Here is a 13,246-nt window from a genome sequence, read left to right as displayed (position 1 = left end):
ACCCCTCATCTGGCTTCCTTATCTTGAATGTATGTGCTGTGACTTTTATCTTCATCTTCTATTCCTAGCTGTGCCAATTGTAGCATTGGTGGTTTTTGAGGGCACATAGGCATAGTTTACAATGTACATATCAAATAAGAAACAACACTAACACATATAGACCTTGTATCCAAAATTTGTTGAACACAGGTGTGTGTTGTTGGGATACCACAATTGTTAGGGTTTCTACTTCCAAGCTAAAGCCTTCCATCTCTGAAGGATATCAGCTAAGATTCATTTCAAAATTTCTCATCGATTTGCCCATTGTGATCATTCACTGTTGTCCAGTTGAACTCATCTTCTGCATCCATCAGCTTCAACAGTCATTAGCTGGTGCTACCAGATCAGGCTGTCTGAAGACATCAGCTTCCTGACCTAATATGCACAAAAAATTGTATATTATTATTATTATTTTTTTTCCCCCTTTTCATTTGAAAAACTCAGTCATCTTCTGCAAATTCAAAAACAAAGAGGATAATTTCCCACTACAAAACAACCAAAATAAAAATGATAAATAAATATTTGAAGATATATATAACTTAAAGCATGAAAAAGCTATTTCTAAAATTACTGGATTCGGCATTAAATAACCCAAAAAGGGTTGATATGGCATAAATCAAAACAACCAAACGGTCATTGTCCCACAAATTTCTATTAGAAATCTGATCTGTCTGGTCTTTGTTACTCTCGGTTCACTTCAATCAGAATTAATTTTTTTTTTTTTTCAAATTCTCTATCCTGATCCCCTCCCCCACCTTGCTTATTATTCATAGCATTACTTTGGATCTGTTGCTTTCATATTCTCATCTATTTTCCAGCTAATCTCCCTTGGTGGTCAAATTTTTGGGTTAGCAAATTCTATAGTATCACACTTAATTTTTTGTTAATTTGCAATATTCTAAAAAGCTACACAATCATGATTGGTGTATCGTTGTTGTTATTCAGCAAATTGGATTTTTACCTGACACCTCAAAAGATCATTCCTCATGGCTCGCCATGAAATCCTCTATGTTGGCCGTAGGTATTCATTATATTTGCATCACACTGTCTCTCTCTTTTCTAACACTGAGAGCAGCAAGGCTCAGTAGTTGCATATGAAATCTGTGAAGGTTTGGTCGAGAACATACAAAGAAATTGCAGTTGTTATTCTCACATTATGGATTTGTGGTTCCGCATTTAACATATCCTTGCTACATGACTAAAGAACAACGGACTCATCCTTGAATTTTCACTAGTGCTGTTGGTAGGGCTGCTCTGAGACTCCCACATTGCCACTACCTTCACTATAGTGAGGAAGTGTTGGACTTTTTATTTTTGTGTGTGTGTGGGGAGGGTTTCAATTGCGACAATAGCCCTGAATTTGTGCCTAAAATTTGGGTTGAACTTAAAAAAAATATTTATATAAAATACAATATAACAGGGTTTATTTGTACTTACAATTAATACATAAAAAATATGCGTACATGCCAAACTTCTTCATACATCTAATATATAAAAGGCTATATGTCAGTCTCCATATTTTCAAACTCTATCTCCTCTGAAACTAAAAGTCGCAGAGCGGCATGAGGGCTTCAAATGATTGAATTTTTTACGGACCGTTCTTTTATGGGTTTTTAGCCAATTAAAATAGTTTTTAAGGGGGTTAAAAATGGGTCAAAATTGAAAAAATCATACCTTTTGTACATTCATGTTAGTTTATTTTTATTTTTAATCGGTTCATATGCGTGTCATGTTGGTACAGTGATAATGTCACAAGCTTTGAATATTACAGTTTTGCTTTCTAATACTTGGACAAAATATATATACAAAATCTGAACAAATTAAAATATCATATTTAAGTGTATTTTACGCCCATGCAAAGTTGATATAATAAAACATAGACTTACTAAAGCTTTGTAGTGTTCGAAGTAAATGAAGATGTAAAACAAAACCTCTTTCCAAGGCTTTATTGAACAAAATTCACAGCTACTCAAGTAAGAGAGAAAGAACTCAGTCTTTTAAAGCAAAAAAGGAACACGTGCAAAATCACGTGATAAGAAACTGAATTTGCATATCTTTTTTTTTTTTTTTTTTTTTTTTTTAAATTAGTAAGAACAAAACAATTTAAATGAAAATATTTTAAACAGTAAAAACAAAACAATTTAAATAAAAATATAACAAGCTTAAAGGTAAAAACTGGTCTGGATAAAGAGGATACTGACTGCCTGTTATTTCCTTAGTTGTCGGACCGAAAAGGGAGAAAAGAGAAAGTGAACTTACGTAGGTGACTGTGTAGTTAAATGTTAAGTGTTGTGACATTATGTTGAACAAAGATGGCGGTGTAGTGCAGATTAGATCCTGACTGTAATTGGCAGTAACCAAGATGGCAGCCAAGAATCAAATGCGGTCTGTGACGAACTGATTGAATCCAAAATTCGACAATTTTTATACTAATTTTGGAAGGTTTTCATTGTTTAGCACAGCCCTTGGTTATAAAAATGATTGCCAAATTTATTCGTCTCATACCCCATTAGGAGTCAAAAACATTTTACCCCCCCCCCTTTTTGATATAATGGAAAAATCCTTTTGGATTCAATTTTGGTTTGACTTGAGAAAAGGAAAGAAAAATAAATAAAAATAAAACAAACAAATAGATGAACAAATAAAAATAAACCAATAAAATAATTTTCTTTGTTTTTGTTTTTTTTTGGGGGGGGGATTTGTCTTTATTCTCATTGGTCAAAAGAAATTGTTAATATATTGGTATAATGTGTGCAAAAAGAAGCCATTTTTTTTATACATATAAAAATAAGCACTTTTCAAATATATATAAACATACGAATAGAATACTTTTCTTCAAATACATACAGGGTGACCCCCAAAAAAACCCAGAACATTCAATTGTTTTTCTGAGCATTTTACAATCAACGGAGAAAAAAAGGCCAAAGACCCTAGTGTTTTGATGTGATGTTTTGAATATAATAAACTAGTTATGACTAAAGTTTCATTTCATTCGGACAAAACACTAAGAAACAGGGCCTAATTAGAGTTGGGGCCCGTTTTTTTTTTGGGGGGGTGAAGGGGTCACCCTGTATAAACACATGCACAAAAATTCACAAATATACATTTTTGTTTTTAACAAATGTTTGCCAAAAAAGATACAAAAAAATATTATTTGACGAAAAGGAAATTTACAACAAGTTTTTAACAAGTGACTTTTTAAGAAAAACTGGAAACATTGTTAGGTATTAGTTGGTTAATTTGGTTAGTAAGGTAGAAATGGTAGCAGTTTAACATTGTGCCCGGGACAATTTACAATTTTTGGTGTGATTTTTGACTGTTCATGCTTCTTTTTGGGTTTCTGAAAAGAGATTTATTCATAATTAGATTCCAAAAAGTTTGGTTATAAAATGTTTTAATCTTATTCTTTTTATAGGTTTTACACTGCAAAATGCTTTATACAGCGTTTTGCCTAGTCTTTTATTGAACGATCTATTTCTGATATATGCTGCTGCCATTAAAGCGTACGTCCATAAACTATGCGTTAATTTCGATTCGATAAGTAGGCATCTTGTCATCTCAAAAAGGGTTTGCCATGCCCTTTCAGCGGTGCCATTTTGGAAGGGGGAATATGGCGCAGATTTCTCATGTTTAATACCGTAGTTAATTAATAGAAGTTCAAAGTCTTTACTAGTAAATTTAGTTCCATTGTCTGAGCGAATACATTTTACTGAGCCGTACGGGGCAATATCAGCTAAATATTTCTTAGTGGCGAGGATAGTGTCGGATTTGTTTTTTAGAAAATAAACTAGAATTAAACCGGAAAAATCATCAATAAAGTTCAAAACATACCTTAGATTATTTCTCCCCATCGGGCTGATCGGACCTGCTAATTACAATGCACAAGTGAGATAATTTTCGTAGCTTTTTTGTCTGGCATTCGGCTTATATATTTTGTCATTTTCCCCTGTGCACACACATCACAATTTGGGAGATCGTCTGAAGGTGGTATTTTCATGCCTTCGACTACATTTGGTAATTTTTTAATATCAGCTGTATTGCAGTGTCCTAGAATTTTATGCCAGGTTTCTAAGTCGTGACAGGCAGTTTTTGAGGGAACCATACTTTTTAAATAATATAGTCGGTCATTTTCTTTAATGTCAGATACAGTTCCATTGGGGTATATCAATTTTGACTTGTTTTGACCAAACTTTATATTCATGCCTTGTTTAATTGCAGCCTGCATGGAAAATATGTCTTGCTTAAATGTAGGTATGAACAGAGCATTTTTTAGAATACAGTTACAGATTTCGCCTTTATTATTTTTTAGGGATATTTTAGCATTGCCTCTTTTGAAGACTATATCATTTATTTGACTACCGTCGGCAAGTTCAACAAAATGACTTTGTGGATTAAAGTTTGAATCAAAAGTAATAAAATCAGATTCCTTGGTGATAACGTGTGCTGTAGCACCACTGTCTGCACGGAGATTTTTACTGTTTGTGGTATTGTCAAAGTTACATGTGAATAGAAATGTATGTTCTTCCTCAAAGTTCTCAACGTTTTTTTACGGAGTCCATTTTAGAGCATTTATATTGGAAATTTTTGTGATTGTAAATGGTTTAAAATCGGCTGGAAGTCTCTTGAAGGTCATTGATATCAACAAGCTATTGCTTATTATTTCACCTGAGAGTTTTAAGGCATTGGCGGTTGTTTCTGCCCTTATAACGTAGTCGGTAATAGTTTCATCCTCGTTAAGTTTCAGAGATGTTAGTTCTGTATATAGTGATATAAGTTTCAGTTTCCCTTTTGATAAGTAATGTTCTCTTAATATGTTCGATGCTTTCCGTCCGTCATCCAATGCATCTCTTATAATCAGAGACAGACTTTTATCGTCTAAGCATTGAATCAGTTCTGCAAAAACAGTCGCGTTCTTTTCGAGAAATTTGGGGTCGTTAGGATTCTCTGTTGGAGATTGTATCACTTTGTGTAGTTTTCGAATCCTTAGATATCCCAGAAATTTTACCTGCCACAATTCAAATTTAGATTCCGATCCATCAAAGAAAAGACAATGGCTGGCCGCATAACCTATTAAGTGTTGTGACATTATGTTGAACAAAGATGGCGATGTAGTTCAGATCAGATCCTGACTGTAATTGGCAGTAACCAAGATGCCGGCCAAGAATCAAATGTGGTCCGTGACGTATTTAGCGACGAACTGATTGAATCCAAAATTCGATAATTTTTATACTAACTTTGGAAGGTTTTCATTGGTTGTTTAGCACAGCCGGTGGTTATAAAAATGATTGGCGAATTTATTCGTCTCATCCCCCCATTGGGAGTCAAAAACATTTTTAATCAATGACTCTACATATTTGTAAAAACCAAATCCAACAAGAGTATCAAAATTCTTTAAAATCATATCGTATGAATCTGGATATTCTATTGCTGGCATTGATTTCCCCAACATTTTTCTAATCAGAATTCTTTCTAGAAGGATATCGAGGATTACAGGAGGGACCACATGAAGGTTGCCAATGTTGGTTATTTGGCAGTTTAACTCGCGATACTCTTCTGTCATGGAGACCGAAGTATCGAACAACATGTTAAGTGCAAATTTTCACGATACATAAAAGTTCTGATTTGTTTCTTTTCAGTGTTGACATATCAAAATATATGTGAAAAAAAAATCTTTTAAATGTTTAATTTACTTTTATGCAATTTTTTTTTTGATAAATCTTTTTGTAAATGTTTAATAACTCCAGATATTAATGAAATGTTTAATAGTTACAAAAATATGAATAATTCAATTTTAAACTGCATAGTAAATATGAACTCAGTAGATGATGTCAAAAAAGTTTTTATTATTTTGAAAAAATATTGCAATATTGAAAAAAAAAAAAATGTTGCAATATTGAAAAGGATAAGAAAAGCAATAAAATAATCTAGTATATTTATTTTCAATATATAAGTAAATAAACAAGTCACTAAAAAACTAGTAAGAAAAAACAAAATTGTCTATTATACTTATTTTCAATATATAAGCAAATAAACACAAATATTGCATGAAAAGAAACAAGTCGGAACTTTTACACTTAGGGAGGTTTTCACTCAATCACTGCATTGTTTGACTTTTTTGGTCTCCATGATAGAAGAGTATCGAGACTTTTTGTGTGTGTGTGTGGAATGGACTGAATTTAAACTTGGGATAGTCAGGTTGTTAGTCTGTTATGAACCATTTAACTCTTGTAAAACCCATTGTCACTCCTAAAACTACCCGTAAACTAACTCAAAACATATTAATCTCCATGGTTCGGTCCTTTTGTTCCCATCACTGCCACACCTTCATTAACAATCCTATTTTAGTTTCCTTTGTGTGCCTTGGTGAACAACTTTCTACACTTTTATTCTGCTGATAAACTTATTTCCTCTTTTTCTTGTGTTATATTTTTTCCTCTTTTTTAAATTCCTAACACTTGGGGGGGTGTTGATAGTATTGCAACTCCTTTTGATATAAACATGATAAATGAAGACAGAAAACCTCTGAATATATTCATTTAAATGTTTTCATTAAAGTAAATATTATTTTAAACCAATATTCATTTATTTATTTCAGTCATACAAGTGGCAAAGCTACAATTGGTTCTGCAGTCATTACACTGACCGTTGTTCCACCAACTGCCAAATACTATTATAACAAAAAAAATCAACACTTACCAATTCTTACGAAAGATGTGGAATATGTAAGTCAACAATTCCAAACATTGGAATTACATATCAATCTATTCATGAACTTATCTGATCGGATATATTGTGTATATGTGTGTAAATATGAATGTTTTGTATTATTTGGACTACTATTCTCATCTTGAATGTTATTTTCACAATGTTTTGCCCAATAGAACCTCTGACCTTCTTCAGCTGTCTCTTGTCTAACTTGGGGAATCTTTTTGTGAAACTCAAAAATCTGCATAAAATTTCAAATGAAACCTTTTATTTCATTCACGGGGGTAGCATGATCTTGCTCTGTCAGCCACGACTAGATAATTGAATTCTGAGTATCGCCTGCATTGAGGATTGAACCTTCAACGATCCAGAAGAGTTTCACTTACAGCTGAATTTATCTAGTACTTTATCCATTATGTCATCGGTTCTTGCAGAAACATGGATACGAATAAGAAAAATGAAAATTAAATTTTAAAATCCTATTAAAAAAAAAATTGTAAACAAACAAGTTTTCAACTGATCTGCAATTCATAACTAAAACTTGTCTAGCTACAACCACAGCAAAGAATTTTTCTTTCTCTTTTTCTCTGTACCAAAAACTAAACATCTCTGTGTTAGAACATTCCATCTGTGGAACAAGATACTCTTGGATAAGCAATTCTTCATAAGCAATTTTCTGATCATTCCATCCATTGCTTTCAATCCTTTTGTGGTTGCAATCATTGTCCAACTGACGATCTCTTTAATCCCTATCCTTGAATTGCCCCTTGACCTTGATAAGTTATGATCTGTCAGTGAAGAAAAAATAAATAAATAAACTGGTATGCGAATTTTGATTAAAAAAAATCAAATTAAAAAAAAAAACTAAAGTATTCATGCGATTTAAATTTCAATTTTTAAAAGTATATATATATTCTGTTGTTTCCAATTAATTTTAAAACTTCTCTCTCAAAAAAGAATTAAATGTAAATAAATTAAACCTTTAATATCATATTCATGAAGATGCAGTGCATTATGTGAAGGATTGTATAATTAATGGTTGCTTAACTGATGATGAGTTTGAAAGGTTAAACATAATGTGAAAATAATGTGTACAGGCAATAAAAATTTGTTTTTATAAATAATATTTAATGAGGAACCATTTTGACTTAAAATCTATTTAGTATAATAATCTGAAGAAAGATGCGTTTGAGATGCTACAAAAAATGTTTTCACAGAATGAAGTCTTACAGGATGCCATGCTTTTTTTTTTTTTTTTTTTTTTGTATCATTCAAGATAAAATTAAACCATCATTTTTTCCCCCTATTACTATGTAATACTAAATGGATTTTAATTCTAAAACGTTCTCAATGTTCAATGTTATAATTTTTAAAGAAACATATTGTTGCCTATAAAGAAACTGTTTAACCCTTCAAACTCATCATTTACTTCTTAGTTTTAGAGCAGAAAAGAATCATATTATTTTTACCCTTTAAACATTAATTCAAGTAAAAAAATTACTTTCTTTCTGTAAGTTTAAAGGCTTAAAGGCACTATAAAATCTGGAAATAACACAATATTTTAAACAAATCAGCTTTTTAATCTTATGTCAAAAAAACAAAAAACAAAAGAATTAATTGTGCCCCTTGACTCACGTGGATTAAATAAAGGATTCTGTTCGAAATTCTGTGCAAATTTCTGAGTTTGACAAAATACAACTGAAGAAGGTCAGTTATATCAGCTGAAACCTTGTGAAGATAACACTCGAGCTGAGTCTGAATAATATATTGAAAGATTTTGTTTTTCCTCTCGTGCAACAGTTTTTCTTACATATTAATAAAATATAGGAGTTGGTCTAAACACTGATAAAGCTAGCTCTATACTTAAACAGTGAGTAGGAAGAGAGTAGTCGGATGTTTTTGTTTTTATACACAGAAACATTATCAAATACTAACCAAACATACACTACTATCTGGCATCGCTCGGGAGTTTTTATTTTCATTTTTTTTATTTTATTTCATTTTTTTTTTTTATTTTATTTTTATTTTTATTTTTTTTTTTAAATTTTTTTTGGTCCTTTGGAGAATTTGGGGGGGATTTTTTATATTATGCCATATATTTTATTTTACTAAATTACTTTTGATTAATATAAAAAAAAAATATTTTTAGAAAATTAAATTATTAAAGCATCATTTCGTCATTAAATTATTACTTGAACTAACTGTTATAAAACTATTGGTAAATATTTAGTCTGAATGTACCAAAAAAGGTCATCAACTAGAAGTAGACGCACTTGATGCGAACATGCATTTGTCAAGAAAAACGACACAACATAATTGATTGTCAAAAATAAAATAATCATTGATTGAAATCAAGCCATCTAGTTGGAAAAAACATGGATTTTTAGAAATAAAATAATTGTTGATTGGAATTTATATACTTAGTTGATTTTCTATTTCAAACCAAGAAAAAGCATACTGCCAAATTGTTTTAAAGTTATTGTTAATATTGAGGAGATATAAAGTCCCATGTCTACACTAATAAACCAGAAACAATAGACCAGTTGTAAAACAACATTTGACATGTTATTGCCAAAATACATCCTAATGTACAGTTTGCAAAAATTGAACCTCCAAATTATGCCATATATGCGCAAGCCGTATGGCCAAAATTGTATTTAAATTATAAATGCCAAAAATTATTCTTTGTAATGCACCATATATTTGAATAATAAAAATATTTTTCTGCGATATATTTTAACGTTTGCCACCTCCTTTAAAAAAAAAATAAATAAATAAAGCATCTTATACATTTTTATTCAATCAACTTTTTATTTAAACATTACTTATTTTGAAAATTAGATGCATTTATTTTTTCATGGGAATATGGAGAAATTTAATGCTTTTTTTTTCTTTTTTTCTATTAATTTTATTTGACAATTAAAAATGAATTTTACTTTTCAGTTTAATGGGAGAATCAATTTTGCATTTTCCATGAATGAAATTCAGCAAAAGATGAAACGTCTCTTCTTTCCCACGACGTTAAAGGACAGCGAGTTGGTGTTTAATGTCACTGTAAAAGATTGGTACTTGGCTATGACGCGGAAAGGATCCGCTACAACATTTTGTTACAGTTCCAAGGTTGTTGTGAAGTGGGTTGGACCGGTTGTTCGAAGTTTCAAGCCAGGAGGAAATATGACAGTTACAGTAAGACAACACTTTGGTTTAAAGATTGTAATAAATTTTATCCGTGTAATTTTTCTTTCTTCAATTCTAAATTAAAAAAGGAAATATATAATGTCTAAAAAAGCATATTTTATAAAAAAAAAACAATATAAAAATTGTTGTTTAAATTACTACTTACACTATACCAAGTTCAACATATCACAGACTTATGACATGCATAAGCAGACTCACCACTAGAAAATTCACAATTACAAAATGGAATTCAACTATACAATAGTGAAAAGAAAGCAATAAACTTTTAAGTTGTTAAATAGAAAATGGGAATCATTAGCCGTTTACCATGAAGCTGTTGTGGAAATTTAAAAACAGGACAGCTGCTAAATTCATAGCTCTTCAGTAGAAAATACCACTTTCCTATTAACAAAATATAGACACAATCAAGTTACTAATATATATATATATATATATATATATATATATATATATATATATATATAAGTAAATAAGTATAATAATACTATTACAACCTTATTCTGAAGAACTATCCTGTGATACATATAATTTATTTATTTGGGGAGGGGGGTTACACACGCGTATATATTTTTACGATCACACCCCACATTTGGACTATGTAAAGGTGCTTATTTAACAAAATAAAAAAAAATTAAGGAAAAAAATGTCTTCTGGGTTTGATATATTTCACCGAACAAGAGAGGATGGGAGAGACTCTTTCAAAACCCGAAAAATATGAAGTGGACAAATGAACAGCACATGAAAGCAACAGAACGCAAACATGAATATTAAAGTTTAAATTAATTTTATTACAAAAATAAACGAGAAGAGGAGAGAAAAGGTGAGATTAAAAAAAAAAAAAAAATGAATCCTCAAGATCGGGGTGGTGACGATAATGTTTAAAAATGCAGAGTAGAAAATATATCAAATAACAAAAGCGCAAAACAAAAGGAAACATTAATTCATCACACAAGAGACAGAGATAGAGGACATATAGTTCATTCAGCAAGTTTCATTATTTTAGATTTTCAATCCAGGGCATTTTCGTTAGCCTGGCTTCATCGTGTTTAAAAACACACATCCACAACTCTGGGGCATATTGTTGCCCTCCTCTCCTTCGCTGCTTGATCCACAGCCATTTTTTATTGATAAATTCGATCTTCTGCTCAACCTTCAGCTCGCATTGGCAAATTTTGCTTCTCAAATTCACCAATGAAATGTCTTTTTGATAAAAGTCTTTCGGACAACACAATTTTTACCAAGATCAATTTAGATATTGATTTATAAGTTCTGCAAGTCATGCTTTTGTTTTTGATTATTTCGTTAATATTCTTTGTCCATTGTAAACGAGTTTGCTCAGTTTAGTTTTTCATTGGTGGGTATTCTGTATTCACCAAAGCTTAGTTCCATTTTTGGTGATTACACGGAATAGTGTTTCATCGTCTGATCGCCATGACTGCTTGTATTTCTTTTTCTTTCTTCTCCTTTTTTCATCCGTATTTTACTTGCCTCTCTTTTTTTTTTCTTTGTCTATTTTTGGCGGTAAGCAACCCGGAATCAAAAAAGGTCAGGCAGTGTGGCACTACCCTGTGACCTTATCAAATGACTGACTCCTCCTTATGAGGTAGAGGGGGTGTTGAGATGTGTTCTATACATTCCTGTAAAGCCTTTTCATAAACTCTCTCATCCTCTCTTTCTCTCTACGGCCTCTCTTTCCATTGCTACAGGTTCGGCGTCTCTTTCTCTGTGATTTCTCTTGCTCCAGCGATGATTAAAACAAAAAAAAAAAGAAGCAAAATATACTTTCCATCAGCAAAAAATGAAATTTGAAATCTTTTCTCTCTAAAACGCATAAGCTAACATGGCGATTATGTGACAAATATATATAGAGAGAATAAATGACAAAAACTATATTTCAAAATTCATGATGTTGACCATCTTATAATTTATTCCTTTAATTCAATTGACTTTTACAATTCTTGACAGTATCTTCGTAGCGCAAAATCAATCACTTAATTATTATATCAATCACTGAATCTATTTTGCCCTTAACTCATCAGAAGAAAAAACAACAGTCAATCCGTCAAAAGGAAATGAAGTGTGATTTGACATGATTAAAATTCAAAAATTGGAAGAGAAGCTACATATACCTTTTAATGTTTCCATTACACCATTTTGAATTTTTAAATTCAAAATGGTGTAATGAGGGGGAGTAAAAGCAGAGTTGGATAGGAAAGGATGTAGGTAAAATGATCAGTGCACAGGTAAACTTAGAATATTATGCATATTAGGGTATGGCCCTTATGTTTACATAAAAAAGTTTTTAAATCCTACATCCTCTTTAAGAGTGTCTTTTAAGGGAGTTCGAACACCCTCCATGTCTGCATTTTGATACTAACTCTTTGCTCTTGGTTCTTTATTTAATAATTTCAATTTTCTCTTGTGTTTGTTAGGTAGCAATTATGAAACAAGATGGACGTATGGCTCCGTATGAGAACAAATTTGTAAAGGTCAGTAAGTCAAGGTCAGGAGATTCTAGAAGTTTTGATGCGAATAACTATGTTGAAAAACGACCCATCAATGGATTTGCCACTTTTCATTTTCCCATGGGCTTTGATGCTGATACCGTCTTTTTCAGGGTGAGTAACACATTTAAAGTAATAAAAAAATTTTTTTTAAGAGTTAAAAGATTTAAAAATAAAATTAAAATAAAAAAGATAGTCAATAATGAAAGACCATTTTTTTTGTTTTTATGTATTTAAACATTTTTTTTTTTTTTAAATTTTTTTTTTTCATGGCATTCACTCTGTAACAAGAACAAAAGATGATTACTGCAAAGACAAGAGATACCTATGACCTTTGTCTTGAAGAAAAGACCAAGACTATAGGTAGGAGGAAAACAGTCAATAGGAAGACAGTTCTACAAGCTTGCAGTTCTTGCAAATCAGCTATTGGAATAGGAATCTGTATTACAACAAGATATCAAAATCAAAGTGAATCGATTGGAGACCACTAGACCAACGAATCAAATGAGCTGGAACAATGGAAGCAGGGAATAGATCAGACAATTTCTAAGAGCATATGCCATAAAAGAAAAGACTGAGATTAGCACCATCATGTTTGTGAGAGAGGGAGGTTTCAGAGAAGAGGATAGAGCAGGGCAAATTAAATTAAGATACATTTCTGTATCTTGTCAAGAACCTTCAAATTGGACAGAAATTCACCAGCCCAAATATGACAACAGTACTGCATACATCATCTGATATTAGATTTATAGAGATAATAGCCTTAGGTGTGTAAAATGGAGAGAACCGACTTTACGATA

The 13,246-nt window shown here is 31.4% G+C and overlaps 1 protein-coding gene across 2 annotated transcripts in view; it reads left to right on the top strand.

Moving 5' to 3' along the window:
* LOC145293977 (CD109 antigen-like) overlaps positions 1 to 13,246 on the top strand; it is a 135,537-nt gene that overhangs the window by 41,997 nt on the left and 80,294 nt on the right. For both annotated transcript variants that reach the window (XM_080140874.1, XM_080140865.1), the window contains exons 10-12: positions 6,635 to 6,761; positions 9,688 to 9,930; positions 12,375 to 12,560. In XM_080140874.1, coding sequence (XP_079997000.1) covers positions 6,635 to 6,761; positions 9,688 to 9,930; positions 12,375 to 12,560 — 556 coding nt within the window. The remainder of the gene's footprint in view (positions 1 to 6,634; positions 6,762 to 9,687; positions 9,931 to 12,374; positions 12,561 to 13,246) is intronic.

This window comes from Euprymna scolopes, chromosome 2, assembly GCF_053919585.1.
Source record: "Euprymna scolopes isolate OS-2025 chromosome 2, ASM5391958v1, whole genome shotgun sequence".
NCBI classification, from domain to species: Eukaryota; Metazoa; Mollusca; class Cephalopoda; order Sepiida; family Sepiolidae; genus Euprymna; species Euprymna scolopes.
The sequence above is the reverse complement of the archived record's forward strand: the minus strand, read 5'-3'. Positions and strand labels throughout refer to the sequence as shown.